Source organism: Podarcis filfolensis (genome assembly GCF_964270895.1).
Source record: "Podarcis filfolensis genome assembly, chromosome: 16".
NCBI lineage: Eukaryota > Metazoa > Chordata > Lepidosauria > Squamata > Lacertidae > Podarcis > Podarcis filfolensis.
Genome location: NC_139620.1, coordinates 14044419 through 14060143, shown reverse-complemented (window position 1 = coordinate 14060143; position 15725 = coordinate 14044419). Strand labels below are relative to the sequence as shown.

Sequence of the window (15725 nt, the reverse complement as noted above, 5' to 3'; positions counted from 1 at the left end):
CAGAACCACAGTGCTCAGCTTATTAAACTCAGCATGACCATGCAGATCTCAGCAGTGCTTGCTGCCAAATGCCTGGGTTTCAACATGTACAACAAACGGAAATCTGCTAAAAGATCTTCAGCCACCTAAAATGTAAACCTTTAGGCTTTTAATTAGAAATGCAATGAATTTGCTTTAATGGACAAGTCACTGGCCACAGTTAACGCTGAGGCATCTTGCAGAAGATGTTCACTTAAGCCTTGATTACAGCACAGAATAGTTAAAAGCACCAGCGGGAACAGCTGAATATTCAGAACCATTTTTATTGGAGGGGTGGGGCAGTGGCAGCATCTTAACCATAGTTAAGGGTTTGCATGTACCACTAAACTATGGTTAACATGAACCGAGGTTTCTAAGCAAACTACAAAGCTTAGTTAATGAGTGACTTTTGATCACCGTCAAATAAAGCCATACTTAAACTGTTGGGCTAGATTCACACAATGCCAAACCGTAGTTTTATGTCATACGCAAACCTTAGGTTCAGGGAAGGTAAACAAAGCCAAGATAACTTTAGGATAAGATGGATAAATTTTATTCAGTTATAGCAGAAGGAGGAAGTTATGCCCAAGAGAGAGAAACTCTGGCCCTCTGGATGTTGCAGTTAAGACTTCAAATCTCACCAGTCCCAGTTAACGTGGCCAATCATTAGGGATGATGGGATTTGTAGTCCAGCAACATCTGGAGGGCAAAAGGTTCCTCATCCCCGCTGTTATAAAACAAACTTGAAAGCCTTATTATCACCTCATTCAATTGCCAGAGCTGGGAGGGGCCACCGGTTACTGTGGCGCTCTGGCAGATGATGTCAACACTTCTGCTCAGAGTGGCGGGGATTCATAGAGCTTTGCTTACCAGTGTTCTCCGCTCTCTACTGCACCGCTGTAAAAGTGTATGCAAGGAGGCAGAAATATTTCAAGACCCCAGTATCTCATTTCTCCAGTTTGAGGAGGTTTCGTCTGTCAGGAATAACTTCCATTTTCTGTCCTGGGAAGAAGGGAATGCAGGAAGCTGCAAGAGTAATCAAACTTTATATACAGACAAGAGATTCCGCTTCTGTTTTGTTTGTAATGGTAAACTGGGACTTTAAAGAAGCAGTTTATTTTCCATAGGGGAGAAGAGAGTGCCTGTAAAGCTTGATTTAAAATATATATATATGTGACACTGGAACCCCTGGGGGAAAAATACAGCCTGGAACAAAGGCATGAACAACTCAGCCAGAGAAACCAGGAGTGGAGAAGAGGGCCTCAGTCTCACTCCCCAAGCCACATCCCACATTGGCCCTGCTCTGCATCTTCCTTGAGTGGTTTTGCCTGGATGGAATATGTCCTGGAATTCTGCTAATGCCTCTTGCTCACCTGGGTGGGGGGCAGACAGGCACTGGTGTGTGGTGGGGGGAACTAGCCTCCTGTACAAGGGTGGCATGTGTATCTCCACCTGATTCTCCCTCTCTCCCCACCCATCACTAGCATGTGACACACCCCCCCCAAAAAAAATTGCCCAGAAGGGAATTCAGTCCCCAGGCTGCAAAATGTTCCCCAGCCCTGATTTGCAGAATCAACACAGGGTGGAACCTTGCTCTGATGGGAAAAAGTGACTCATCACCAGATACAGTTACCCAGAGGCTTTGCCAAGGCAGATAGGTTTAAATGCAGCAGGGAATACTGTTATTCCTTTTGTAAATGAAGAACCTGCAGCTAGACCAGGTTTCTCTGCTGCAGCAGAAATCACCTTATCGCAAAGTTTAAGTGCATTGCAAAAATGTGCTGTAAATTTATCCACTTAATTAAAAAACAAATGAACTGCAGAATTAATCTCTCTTCTTCCTACCACCCACCCTGTGGGGGTTTTTTTTGGGGGGGGGGAATAACTGTGCATAATAATAAAACTTGCAAAAAAAAAAAACCAGAAAGAAAGAGGTCTGGTTTCCAGGCCCAACCTGGATTATCGACAAACTTCCCGATTTTGTCCTCGGCAGACTAGGCAGGTCACATTGGCACTGCTAATGCAGCGATTTGACTTCACCTCCAGAGGTGTGCTCCATTGTCTCTTGAGACAGATGGATGCCAATGACAAAAAATTAAAAAATCAATTCAGCGTTTTGAGAGCTGCTTTGAAAAGTCATGCAATAACCATGCTTGGCCTGCAGAGGACAGCAGAGCCCACTTTTTGACTGTTGCATGAGCTCATTTCCCCTGCCTGTCATTCTCAAGAGCAACGAATTCTTCCAATTTCTAATTAAGTTACCATGACAATTATAATTGGAGGGCAAGGGGAGGAGCTTAATCAGAACATGCACACTCCTATTTCTTTGGGAGAAATGCTTTGCCCTGTGTTTTATCCATATATATGCACCTGACACAAACAAGGGCACTGGTGAGTTATTTTCCAAAATTACAAGGTTCTCCTACTCTCAGACCTTCTTCTTGGTCACAGCCTCTTAGCTGAAAGCCCCGCCAGGGACAGACAATCAACAAAAAACAATTAAAAATTGCTTAAAAATATATATCAAGGGCTGCATTCCCTCTGGGATAATCTGTTAGGGGCCACATGCTAGCCATGGGTGAAGGCAGAGATGAAAGTGTTTTGGATTTAAACCAACAAAACCATTCTCACCAGAGAATCTACCTCAGATTAGAATGGCCAGGCCTACCCAGAAATAGGCTCTCCTGGGTTTGATGGGTTTACTCTCAAATAAGCATGCAATGGATTTTGTTTTAGTGCCAACGGACTGTTACCGGTAGTGATTGGGAATCAAAGAGAAAGCAATTGCTTTCTGATTTTCATCTAAACATCCAATATACACATGCATAAATAAAATATACTGTATATATTTTGTATTACACAGAAGCACTTCTTTTCCCTCAAGTCACACAACCACGAAAAAGGGGTGTTTGGGGGGGGGGGAATCAAATAAAACACTGCCCCTTCCAGTTCTGAAATTACACAGGAAGAGACATATGATTAAAATACAGGAAGAATAATCCAACAGGAAAGAAGTCTGATGGCAGATTGGGGTGGGGCACCTATGCCATACACCCTTGTCCCACCAAGGGACTTACGTATTTGGTGCTGAAGGAACTTTGTGCAAGCTCAGAGACACTTTTAAAAAGAAAACTGGGTCATCCTCCCTGCCCCACCCGCGAAAAGCCTGGGTCTTTGTGTGACTCATTTAGAAGTTAAGCTCCGCCTCTACCACTCAGCAAGAGGAAAAAAGGATATGCGTCATCAAGAATAGAGACCAAGAAGAGTTGAGACTCCTTAACCACAAGTTCGCTTTAGGGCAAAGGGATACGAGAGAGGGGGGGTTGGTCTTTCAAAATGCGCTCAGGAAACTAGTCTCAGTTGAGCAATGTACAGCCATCAATAGCAACATGCTCTTAAAAAGATTCTGAACTTTAAAAGGACAGATTTGAAAATGTGAAGCTAACAGCAGTGCCTCTGAGCATGTGCAAGCTATCTCCTGTCCACTGAGAGCAAACGCTGACAGACACCTAAAACCAGGAATGGGAAACCGGTAGCCCTCCAGATGTTGATGAACTACAACTCCCATCATCCCTATCCATCGGCCATGTCAGCAGGGAGGCTGATGGGAAGGCTGCCTTGGCTTCACCACCCCTGGTCTAAAAAATGAACACTTGATGGCAGATATTTAACACACTCTCACAAATTATGAATAATCCCAGTTACCAGCAGCTATAAAAGCAACAAAATACCACACACACCCCGGTCATTTCTGTCCTTAAACATCGTACAAATTGCAAGCACTTAGAAACCAGTGCTGCCAGATTAGGCCAAAGATCCGGCATCCTCTCACAGTGGCCAACCAGATGCCTCTGGGAAGCGTGCAAGAGGCAGGCAAACTCCCCGGCTTCAGTGTCAGAGAGGTAGAAAACAGCCTCGCCGTGAAATTTGCTTTAAAATGAAAGTAAAAGAAACCATGGTGCCGTCAAGGTGGGACTCTGGGCCTGGCGACCAGGGCCTCCCTCAGAGAAGCTCCACAGGCGGCGACGTTTGAAGGAAGTGAAGCAAGCCACATCCCCAGCTAATAAAAGGGTGGAAAGGCCATTACATCCAGCCTCTAATAATCATTGCGCCACGGAGGTGTGACGCCGAGTGCCGGGCTAAGATGGCTCCGGACAGCCTTGGGCCCAACACACTTTCAGACCAGCCACATTCCTCATGGGCCTGCTGTGGAGATGAAGGACAGGATTCCTGTGGAACGCCAGGAAGCTCTTACAGAACTGGACCACTGGTTCCTCCAGCTCAGTGGTCCAGCAGCCGTTCCGCAGGGGTTCAGGGGGACGACGATGCCAACCCCTACTTGGAAATGCCAGGAATCGAACCTGGAGCTTTGTGTAGCTCAGGGGTCAGCAAACTTTTTCAGCAGAGGGCCAGTCCACTGCCCCTCAGACCTTGTGGGGGGCCGGACTATATTTTTTTTGGGGGGGGGGGTAAAACAAATTCCTATGCCCCACAAATAACCCAGAGATGCATTTTAAATAAAAGGGCACATTCTACGCCGGTTCCCGGACCGTCTGCAGCCCGGATATAGAAGGCGATTGGGCCGGATCCAGCCCCCGGGGCTTGGTTTGCCTACCCATGGTGTAGGCCAAGGGGTGCTCTATCACTGAGTTACAGCCTTTCCCCAGCATTTGAGCAGGAGGCAAAGGAGAATCTAGCACCCGTTCCCCCACGAAGCTTGGGTGTTGCGCTGCCTTTCTGAACCGAGCCCCAAACCTCTTTTGGCTGACGCCCAGCTGGGAAGGAGAGACTGAGCAGTGCCAGTATGACTCAGCTTCAGGGATGCTGGAGGCACAGGAGATGGCGGTGAAAGCTGTGAACCCCACCCAGGACTTTGGTCTGCCTTGGCCGACAGCAGGTAACTGGGCCAGCCACACCCCAGGAGAGAGATCTAAGCAGGCAGGTAGGCAGGGGCTGGAGGCAGCTCTTCCAGGAGTCTCAATTACTACAATGTGCAAAGGGCTTAGGTGGGCACAGAATCCTGCCTCTTAGTGGGATTGGTGCTCTCAAGTGCATACTGCACTAGCCCCACAGGCAGGGGCTGATGGGAGTTGTAGTCCAAAACATCTGGAAGGTATCAGGTTAGGAGAGGCTGCCTTCAAGAGCCAGCAATGGAATTTATATAGAGAGTTGGAAGTGACTACAAGCATCATCTAGTCCAGGGGTCTGCAACCTTTAAGACAAAAAGAGCCACTTGGACCCGTTTCCGAAGAAAAAAGAACTGGGAGCCGCAAAACTCGTCATTGTAAAAATAACTTTTTTGTCACTTTTTTATTATTTATTTGTTTGACCCCTCAGAATTACTCCTCCTCATAGAAATAAACGTTAAATTAACAAGTTACCTTTTTGTGTGTGTGTGTTCTTCACTCCCCTTCAAAACAGTGACCAGCGTACATGTCCCCTTTCAATGCAGTGACCAGCGTACATGCCCCTTACAATGTAGCGGGCGGGCGGGAAGGTGACGTCGGGGCGGTGCGTGACTAACGCACGCACCGCCCCCATGCGACATCACAGCCAGTACAGCACCCGCCACAGTGGGGAGTGTCGGGGCGCACAATGCGCCTCCTCCCCTTGCTAGTATCCGCCCCAGAGCCGCGGCAAAGGTGTAAAAGAGCCACATGCGGCTCCGGAGCCGCGGGTTGCAGACCCCTGATCTAGGCCAACCCCCCGTAATGCAAGAATCTTTTGCCCAACAAAGGACTCGAACCCATGACCCTAAGTCTCATGCTCTACCAATCAAAAAGAACAAAAAATTTCAGCCTGGGGCCAAGTCACAATTTTAGGCAATCCGCTTCTTACAAATCTGATTACCCCCAGGAGTTGAAAGGGATCCAAAAGGTCATGGAGCCCAACTGGTTGACAACGGAGGCGATCTGCTCCTAGTGTCTGTAGCAGGTGAATATGCAGACTCTGCTTAAAAACACTGTAAGCGAACAGCCCATCTCCCGATGCAATTCCCCCTCCCCACAAATAACTACATAATACCCTCTGCAAGTTCTTCCCCAAGTTTAGGCAAAATCCCTTCTCGTAACTTGGGTTTGGGGCCTATATAATTCACTTTCCTCCGTGAAGTGTCAATAGCACCTTCCTGATGTCATCATTTCTGCATCAGACTTAATGAGGCAAAAGAAAAGCACAAAGCTCGTCCAGTGTGCTTTCACCACACCCTATGGACGGACCAAAGTCCAAGCACCAGACTATTTTAAAAGCCTTCTATGATAGGCCTGTGTTATAAATGAGGAAGTGCCTGTTTTCTATTCAGCTTGTGAAATATGTACGTACGTACACACACACACACACACGAATACTTCCAGCAGGCAAGAAGTTCTGTGAAACGTGAAAGAGCATATTTTGAAGGTTACAAAGAGGAGGTTTAACTACTGAAAGTTTCCCCAGCAGTGCTTGGTAAGCTATTAACTTTTTAAGCCAGCAGTGAGCAAGTCACAAGGAGAGGCGAACATTTCCTCCATTAAATTTTCTCCATTTCCTCAGGAGACACTTTGGAGGGAAAGGCGATGTTCCATCCATTCTGCTTTAGGAGTCTTAGATGAGACAGAACCTTTAAGTGTTTGTTCTAGATTCATGATCATCGGGTTTTATTTAAAATGAAACCCAAGTTTCTAGCTCTTGTGGCTAGAGAGATGGGGTGGAAATCATGTTGGCATCACCTGGGTTAATGCTGGAAGCAAACAGGTGGATGAAGGTTTCTAGTACCGATGGAGGAAAAGGAGGGGGGATTCTGTCTGACCTCTGGCAGAGGTAGAATTTTGTCAGAACAACAAGCAGATTTAGTGACCTGGCGCAACTCACAGGTTGAATGGGTTGCTTTTCTTGGCAGAGAATTAGGAAAGTTTTAACACCAAGTACACACAGCCCTGTGCTTTAACCCCCAGGGCTCAGGTTGAGTGAGAAAGAAAAGGGGGAGGGGGAGAGAGACAGACACACCCAAGAGGTAGCATTATTTAATTTTTTTATTGAAGATCATTGGTGCTGCTTCCATATTTTGTTAATTCCACCCCCAACATTGAGATGGGTGCAACTTTCTCCACAATATCTCATTTATACACAGTACTACGGACAAGCACAAAGCCACTATGGCGGTAAAGAGGGAGGGGTTGTGGGTCACTGGGAGGGGGGGCCGGGAACACAGCTGCCATTCCACATTTGTTTTCCAAAAACACACATACAGAGACCAAAAAAAGAAAAAAAATTACACACTGGGAATGATGGACTAATTTTGGAATGAGGGGCCATGGAGACCCCTGCCTTTAGGTGCCCCCTTCCTTTTGCCCTCCCTCCCACACCATATTCAAGCCTTGGCCAGGAGTGGAATCCTGCTTGAGAGTGGTCCCAAAGCTGGAATGGAGGAAACCAATGGTCCCATGGGGTGAAGGAAGCAGCCCAGAAGTGGGGCCTCAAGGAATGCCACCTTAAGAGTCTAGGCTTGTAGAGGGGGAGGAAGAATAGAGGAAGGTTTGGGGGGCTGGGGAACAGGGAGAAGGAGTTGTAGCTGGTTTGGCAAGTTTTAACAGCAGCCGCAAGGTTGGGCTGCAGCTGCTTTCATGAGAAGGGAGCACCAGAGGGGGTAAAAAGGTGAGAAGGCAGAAAACCGGAACCTAACTAAAACGGAGAACCCACCCCACGTCCCACCCACCAAACCCCCAAAAAATGATAGCACAGGGCCAATAATATGGAAGCTCCGAAGACGCTGGCACAACGGGGGAGGGGGTGGCTCACAAGGGCTTGCCCTCCAAGCTGATGACGGCACTGCCGCCCAATTTCTCCGCAAGGGTGCAGCGATCCTTGACTTCCTCGTAGCAGTTTGCTTGCAACTCGTGCTTGATCCCTGCAAGGGAAGAGGTGGGGACATGAGTGGCTCTTGCAGACCTCCATCATGTATTCCTGCCCAGCCAATTCAACAGGCCGATCCCCAGATCAAACAGCACCCCTTCCCCACTAGCAGCTACTAGAGATAGAACAAAGGCTGAAGAACAACAATGCCTCCCCCCCCACACACACATCTGTTATCCACCCCTTTAATCCCAATCTCTGTATTTGGTCCACCACCACAGCTCCCCAGTCTCAACAACCCACCACCTCTGCAATTTGTAGCTGGCACAAATTGCACTGGCAATTTGCACAGCCAAAGTCACTGTCAGGTGGCAGCTGGAAAAAGCTCTCAAGAACAGTCTCCACCAATGGTACCCTCCAGAAGATCGTGGACTACAGTCCCCGGCAAGCTGGGGCTGGTGAGAGCTGCAATCCTGAAACATCTGTGGGACGTCAGGCTAGCGAAGGCTGCCCAAGAAACTTATGAAGAGATGGACTTCTTTGTCTCAACGCTCCATTTGTAGCATCTGAAAAGTCATTCAGCCGGCTTAGCTGCTATTCAGATGCAGGGAGGGGGGTCAGATTGGGGAGAGCGGTCAAGTCAATTTCAGGTGGAGAGAAGTGTGGGCCGGTACAAAGTTGGGAGACAGTTGTGGGAATTAGCATGCTGTTTTCAGACAATGAGAGTGAAGGTGAATGAAAAGGCAACATAGAAGGGACCAAAAGTAGGGTTTCAGCCCAATCAACTGTTTATTCAGGAAGCAAAGGCAGCCCTGGTTGGGGAAGTTTTTAACATTTACTGCTGTATCGTGTTTTTAATATTTGGTTGGGAGTCGCTCAGAGTGGCTGGGGAAACCCAGCCAGATGGGCGGGGTATAAATAATAAATTACTATTAAATTAATATTTCACCACTACACTGTTAACAGCCATTTTAAGGGCATTTCAAAGATGCATAGCGCTGAATCAATGTCTAAATCTGTCCCATTGATTTCAACATTGCCAACTTAATTCTGGATTCAACCCACAATGATATAACTGAAACATTGCTGGGGAGGCTCAAACCTCTAAATGAAGGGTGGTACCTGTTCCTGGACAACTCCCAGCATACCTGCCTATGCTGGCTGGAGCTAATAGCAGTCCAGCAACATAGTGTGAGGGCCATAGCCTGGCCATCCCTGCTCTATGAGCCTCTGAGCACAGCACTACCAAGCCTTAAACTTTGGTCCCTACCATTTGCCACTTCTGATCAAGTGAAGGCCTTCTTTCCATTTTGAGAGAGGGGGGAGCCCTAATGCAGATGGGACCATGGCACAGGAAAGCAGAGGCCAGTGTCAATTTGATTCTCACAAGGTCAGTTTCTGCCCCTCCAAGATGGTTGCAGAGAGGCAATCACAAGAGAAAAGTGTCTTACAAAATTACCGTATATACTCGAGTATAAGCCAACCCGAATATAAGCTGAGGCAGCTAATTCTACCACAAAAAACTGGGAAAACTTATTGACTCGAGTATAAGCCGGTTCACCACACCACAAACCTCCTGGTGGGCCGGAGTGCGTGTGTGTGTGCATGCGTGCATATGGCAGAGGGGGCTTCTCTCTCCCCCCCAGCCCCTCCCGTCCCCCTGCCTACTTAGGGTGCTGCCGAGAGGCAGAGGCCAATGGTGGCAGCGGCGGAGGAAGAACAAGCAGCCCAAAAGGGCTGCTTTCGGGCTGCTTGTTCCTCCGCCGCCAACAGCAGCAAAGGGGACCCTCACTCAAGTGTAAACCGAGGGGGGCTTTTTCAGCATAAAAAATGTTCTGAAAAAGTCAGCTTATACACAAGTATATACGATAATCGCTACACAGACAGTAATTACAGTGGCACTGACTGGCAGCTCTCCAGTATTTCAGACACGGCTCCCCTCCGGCGTGGGGCCATCTGCGTAAGAGGCCTGTGCTCTACTGCTGAGCTACAGCCCTTCCCCCAGCAGACCAGTCCCCAACTCCTATCCCCCTGCTGTGAAAGAGGCAACCGCACCAGCTCTCACCTGTTAATTTTTTCTTGATGGCATCCTTAGAACTGGCATAGATCATCTTGCTCTTCAGGGGGGCACACTCAGGCGCCCTGCGGGGAGACAAAACAGCAACCTCAACATCAGGAGCGTGACCAGCCCCAATTCCCATGGGAATAACAAATATATATCCTCCCTTCTTAGTCTGAACAGGGTGAAAATAGCTCAAGGAGCGGACAAGGATAGAGGAGGGAAGGTGCCTAAGGGTATAGCAGCAGCCACGTCATCCATATGCCTAATGGAGTCACTTCCTCAAACGGAATCCTGGGACAAAGACATTTCCCCCCTCACCTGCTGGAACAGAGGGTGGGGGAACTTGTGGTCCTCCAGATGTTGTTGGACTGCCTTCGGTCTCAGCCAGCATGGCCAATGGTGAGTTGAGCCCAGGAACATCATGAGGGCCCAGGTTTCCCCAGTTCTGTGCTACAGATTCCATGACCTACAGCCTTTTAAATTGAAGACCACAACAGGACAGCCAAAATTTCCTTGCACACCGTGTAGGGCAACAATTGCCTCTCATTCCTGGGTTGTTTATACCCCCCCTTACCTGAGATATACAGGGTGTTTAAAATGGTTGTGCTGTTGCCATGCCACAATTTGATATTGGCACAAACTGAACTGCTTGGCAACGGATTTCTATTCTCCGCATCCCAGGTATATGGGAGGTGTGTGCATACATGTGGAGGGATGCTTCCCTAAAAGGACTTTAACCCCACGTTATCATGGCAACAGTGCCAGGAAGCACTAAAGGTGCCTGAGGCAGCAATCTACCCCTATCCCTAGGACTTCCAAGGCAAGCCACATCAAAGCAGCTCTGCCCCCGTTGTCAACTCTGAAAAGAACTAAGGTGCCCGGAGTGAAATCCTCGAGTTCTGCCATGAAAATCCTAGAGCCCTCAGCCAAGCTCAGTCACTTGCTATCTTCTCCAGCGGGTTGCTGTCAACTCTTTCCAAGGCATCAACAGCCCTTGGTTTGACACCCGGGAAGAAGAGTGGCAAGACAGGTCCTGAATAAGCCTTTTCATGAGATCTGGAAGCAAGGCTAGACTGGGGGAGGGGGACGGCTGGAGCAGATAGAATCCGTGTCCAGCTCAGAAAAAGTAGCCAGGGAAGTAGCCTCCAACAAAGGGTTCCAAACACACCAGACCCCCTGCTCTGATTGCATTTGCTTGGTAGCATTTTTCTGGCCAAAGGAACTACTCTTCAACATGATTCCATGAGTACGGGAAGTGGGGGAGCCTGGGGGCAGGGGATATGGGGTGGCCTGGCAGTAGCCCCAGAGTAGGCTTTAGTTTGTTTTGTTTTTAGGAGGGAGTCCTCACCAGAAGATGAAGACAAGGTCCTCCTTTTTGCTTTCCTTTGTCTCATAGGTGGCATCGTAAAGGGCATAGCGGCAGTCACAGTCCGGCAGCATCTTGACGAAGTAGAGGTAGGGGTCATCAATGGTGTCCCCCACATCCCCCACCAGGATCTCCTTCCCCTCTTCTAGGATGATGTTCTTCTTATCTTCGCTCAAGCAGAAAAGCACAGCTTTCTTGCGCTTCTTCACCTCTTCTGGGGTGGATGCTTTGCGCACCTTCATGTCATTGAAGACCTTGATAACTCCATCGGAGACGGCTACGCCAGATGCCTGCCCGGGGAGGGAGGGAGGGAGGGAGAAGGGAAAGGAGTCAGCCAATAGCCACACCAAAGCCTCCACATGTGGGAGAGAGAATAAGATGCATTCCCTCCCACTTTCACAGTACTGGATCTCTGGGTTATCCAATGAACCAGATGGCAGGAGAATCAGGACGGATAAAGAAAATACTTATTCGTGTGGTGCATAATTCATTTACAGAATTCGCTGCCACTTGATGTGGTGATGTGCACTAGCCCAGATGGCTTTGAAAGGGATTAGACAAGATTACTAGCTTCCCACACATGATGACTATGTGGACCCGCCCATGTTCAGAGGTGCAACTGTGCCTGAATATCAGTCACTGGAGAGAAACACCAGGTTGCCCTCATGGCCTGCTTAACTGTGGAAAAACAGGATGCTGGGCTGACTGGGCCTTTGGTCTGATCCATAGAATCACATATTTGGAAGGGACCCTGAGGACCATATAGTCTAACCCTCTGCAATGCAGGAATATGCTGGTGTCCCATACGGTGTCTGAACCCTGCAACCTTGGCCTTATCAGTTCCACAAGCTAACAAACTAAGCTATTCAGAATGACATCCAGGCTGATCCAGAAGAACTTACATTAAACCCATGCAAATTAGCAAAGGCTCAAAAATGGATCCGCAAACTCACTTGCCATAAGAATCCTTTCAAACTCTGTAAAGCATGCGCCATAACTGCCCCCCCCATTCTGAGTGCTTCGGAAGTAGAGCATGACACAGACCAGCCCCCACCCTCTTCCTGAGCTCAGAACTGGGGAGCAGAGATTTTCTCTGCGCTGCAGAGGTAACTTCAAAGCACATGTGCAATAGAGATAAGCCTCAAACTCCCCATCCCTACAGGAAATGAAGAGGAAAAGGTTTAAGGCAACCACAAATTTTGGCTGGCTACTGAGGCCAGGCAGTTATGGAGAAGATTCCAGAGCCTAAACCTAGATGCCTTTCCCTACCCTGGTCAGAGCAGGTTCTGTGAAGAAACTGACTCGAACACAGAGTCATCTGGAGTTAAGCTACATAAAACTTTTTTTTTTTTTTTACTACGACTACTTCAAATTACTAGACAGTGAATAATTTGGGGCAGACTTCTCTCTCTCTCTCTCTCTCTCTCTCTCTCACACACACACACACACACACACAGAGGGGCCCGTCCAATTGACCTTTTAAACAGAGTCAGAAATTCCCATCGCTAAAATGAAGAGATAGAAGGAAATGGATTCAGGTTAAGGTTAGGATGATGATGGAAGGCAGGATTGGGAGTGGTATGTACGGGCGATTTAACAGCCAGAATTGGAAATAAACCAACCAGGGAGTGTTTTTTTAAAAGAAAAATATCCTAGGTTCCATGCCTGCCCCCAGGAGAGGCCAGGAGCAGAGATGCTGGGAATCTGGCACTAGCTTTCTGGGGTGGGAAAAGCACAGAATGCAAGACCAGAGACAGCAGGTGCCCCAAAGCCGCCAGTCTGGAGGGAGGTGCTTGGCCTCCTGCCTCCAACACCAGAAAAGGAAGTAGACTTGTGTCGCAGGGGGTGGGGGGGAGGAGGGGGGAAGAGGAGAGAAGGTTAAGTGGCAGCATTCAGGAGATGTGTGCTCAGGACTGTGGTTTTTCTTAAGAAAGGGAGAGATCTATTGTCACCAGCAGAAGCTGGGAAACAGCGCGGGATCTCTTAGGAGGGGTGCAAATCCCGGGCAAGGAAAGCAGCCCTTCCAGTTCAGAGTTTGGGTAGTGAAAAAGGGGGTGCGTTTTTACAACCGGCAATAGAGAGCAATGTTGGCAAGGTGGAGAGGAGGAGAAAAAGGTGAGAGTATCAAGAGCCCAGGAATTTCTCGCCAGCACTATTAAGGAGTCTCTTGGAAGGCCATCTCTTCGCTGCAGGAAGGATATAAACCACAAGCCTGAGTGTGTCATTTGATACACATTTTAGGAGAGGTGCCACATTCAGCCAGCATTTAGAACCTGCTCTTTGGAGAGGGAACAAATAGTTTTATCCAGGCCTTTTGAGCGGGGTGGGGGATAAAACTGCTGCAATGCCACAGCCAAGTGAAAGTCTTGACTCCCCCCTCCCCGCGCCGGGACTTACACACAATAGGCTCCTCTATATATCCGTCTTCCCTTTCAACCTGCATCTCCGTAGAGAGAAGCTGCTGTGGAAAAGGGAGGGAGAGAGGAAGAGCGGGAGGGACGGAGGCGGCAGGGAAAGAACAGAGGTCCGGGAAAGGAAGAGGACAGCGAGTTCCCTCTGCGCAAGTTTTTCAAATTAAGTCATTTTAAGAAGCAAGAAAGGGCAATGTAGGTTCGGAAGGCATTTGCACACCCCACACTTATGGGGGTCCTGGGTTCTACCCTCTCTCATCCAGCTCTACAAAATGGGGGGAAAAAGAAGATTCCATCCAGCATCATACCCCGTCAGAAGGGTGATATATAGGTCGGGTGTGGTGGGGGGAGGGTGAGGAGATTGGGAGGATGAGGGGCTTCCCTTCCCCCTCCCACTACAGAAAATAGCTCCTCCCCATGTGACTGGCCATGTGACTGCCAGAATGCGGCGAGGGGGGAGGACGGCGAGGGGCTAAGCGGGGGGGGGGCGCTACATCGAGCCACAGAGGCACCTTCGCCGCCAAAGCCAGGTGGGGCGGGGGGAAAGGGGCCCCCGAGAGCCCCCCTCAAAATGGCGGCCGGGAGACAAGATGGCGGCCCGGTGTGTGGGGCGGGCGGTGGGGGGGCGGTGGAGGCGAGGGGCCGCGCCGGGTCTTACCATGGTGCTGCAGGCGACGAAGGGAAAGGTGAAGGAGAGAGAGAAGGTGTGCGCTGCGTCGGCGGTGCTCTTCGCGCTCGGAGCTGCTGCTGCTGGTGCGGCGTCGGCGTCGACTGCTGCTTCCTTCTCCGAGGCGGCGGCTCCGACTCCGTCTGCGCGTCAAGCGAGGCCCGAAAGGAACTGCAGCCCCGCCCCGGCACGACGCTTCCGCTTTAAGGCGCCTCCCGAGGAGGAGCCGCTTCCGGTCCGGCAGCGCGGTGCGCCATGGGAAACTGAGTCCTCCCCCCATTCTCTCTCCCCCCCCCAAAAGGCCTCGTCTCCTTTCCACTGGCCTTTCCCTTTCCCGACACCTCCCACAAGAATCCTGGGAAACGTAGTTCATTGTAACAGGCCGGAGTGGGGGAACCTGCGCCCGCCGGCGCCCGCTGGGACTCCAGTTCCCATCATCCATGCCAGCCAGCCTGGGCTAATTGCCGGGGATGCTGGCAGCTGGAGTCTAGTCAACCTCTGGAGGGCCACATTCGGCAAGCAGGGGGCGTTTTGAGCAGGAACTCGGGGAAACTGAGTTTCCTTACCTTTTAAAAATGAAATATATATTTTTTTGTCTGGGGGTGCAGGAACAGATACACACCCAATGGCTGTAATCTATAAAGTTGTGGCCATTTACAATCTAGATCATTGTCTGCTTGACTTTATTAATCACATTTTACATTTACCGACTGCCCGTGTTGGGGGGGGGCACTGTGACTAGACCTGCAACAAACAAAACAAACTTCATGGTGAGTTCCCCCACCTTTCTTCCAGAAATAAAGGACTGGGAGTAAGTGTCACAGAGATAGAAGGGAGCAGAAAGATCTTGTGTTTTATCTAGGAATTATTACGTTGTACAGTCATACCTTGGGTTACAGATGCTTCAGGTTGCATTTTTTTCGGGTTACTGGAAGCTGTACGCTGGCTCCCTCAGCCAATAAAGCGAGATGAGCACCGCAACCTCAGGGGTCCCTTTACCTTTACCTGCTGAAACCCGGAAGTACCGGAACGGGTTACTTCTGGGTTTCAGTGGTCGCGCATGCATAGAAGCGTTAAATCACGCTTTTGTGCATGCGCAGAAACACTGAATCGCAACCTGCACGTGTGCAGACACGGCACTGCTGGTTGCAAACGCTGTGGGTTGCGAACACGCCTCCTGCACAGATCCCGTTCGCAACCCGAGCATCCACAAGTAATAGTCCTTTTTTCTAAACTAAGTGTTTAGTGGTACTCTCATTTTGACTCAAGAAAATCACCACTTTATAGTTCAAATTGGGAAAAATAAATACAGTAAATGGACAAAAGTACAAAGATTCACAAAATGTTTAGGGGTATACATACCCCTGCATC

The 15725-nt window shown here is 49.2% G+C and overlaps 1 protein-coding gene and 1 long non-coding RNA gene across 2 annotated transcripts; one reads left to right on the top strand and one right to left on the bottom strand.

The window, feature by feature from the left end:
* Nucleotides 1-6042: 6042 nt before the first annotated feature.
* On the top strand, nt 6043-7318 carry LOC310752148. Its single transcript, XR_014542850.1, has 2 exons — nt 6043-6150; nt 6187-7318. It is a non-coding gene; the product is annotated as an uncharacterized lncRNA (long non-coding RNA).
* Nucleotides 7011-14577, bottom strand: CFL1 (cofilin 1). The gene is made up of 4 exons (XM_083591954.1): nt 14346-14577; nt 11259-11566; nt 9914-9990; nt 7011-7903 (listed from the first exon to the last, which is right to left on the bottom strand). The coding sequence occupies exons 1-4, from the start codon at nt 14346-14348 to the stop codon at nt 7791-7793; spliced, it is 501 nt and encodes a 166-aa protein (XP_083448080.1). The 5' UTR covers nt 14349-14577; the 3' UTR covers nt 7011-7790.
* Between the last annotated feature and the right edge of the window lie 1148 nt (nt 14578-15725).

Coding starts and splice junctions, on each gene's coding strand:
- CFL1 (XM_083591954.1), bottom strand. Junction 9,991..11,258: donor GACCTTGTCTTCATCTTCTG/GTGAGGACTCCC, acceptor GTCTCCCCGCAG/GGCGCCTGAGTGTGCCCCCC. Junction 7,904..9,913: donor CATCAAGAAAAAATTAACAG/GTGAGAGCTGGT, acceptor CTTCCCTTGCAG/GGATCAAGCACGAGTTGCAA.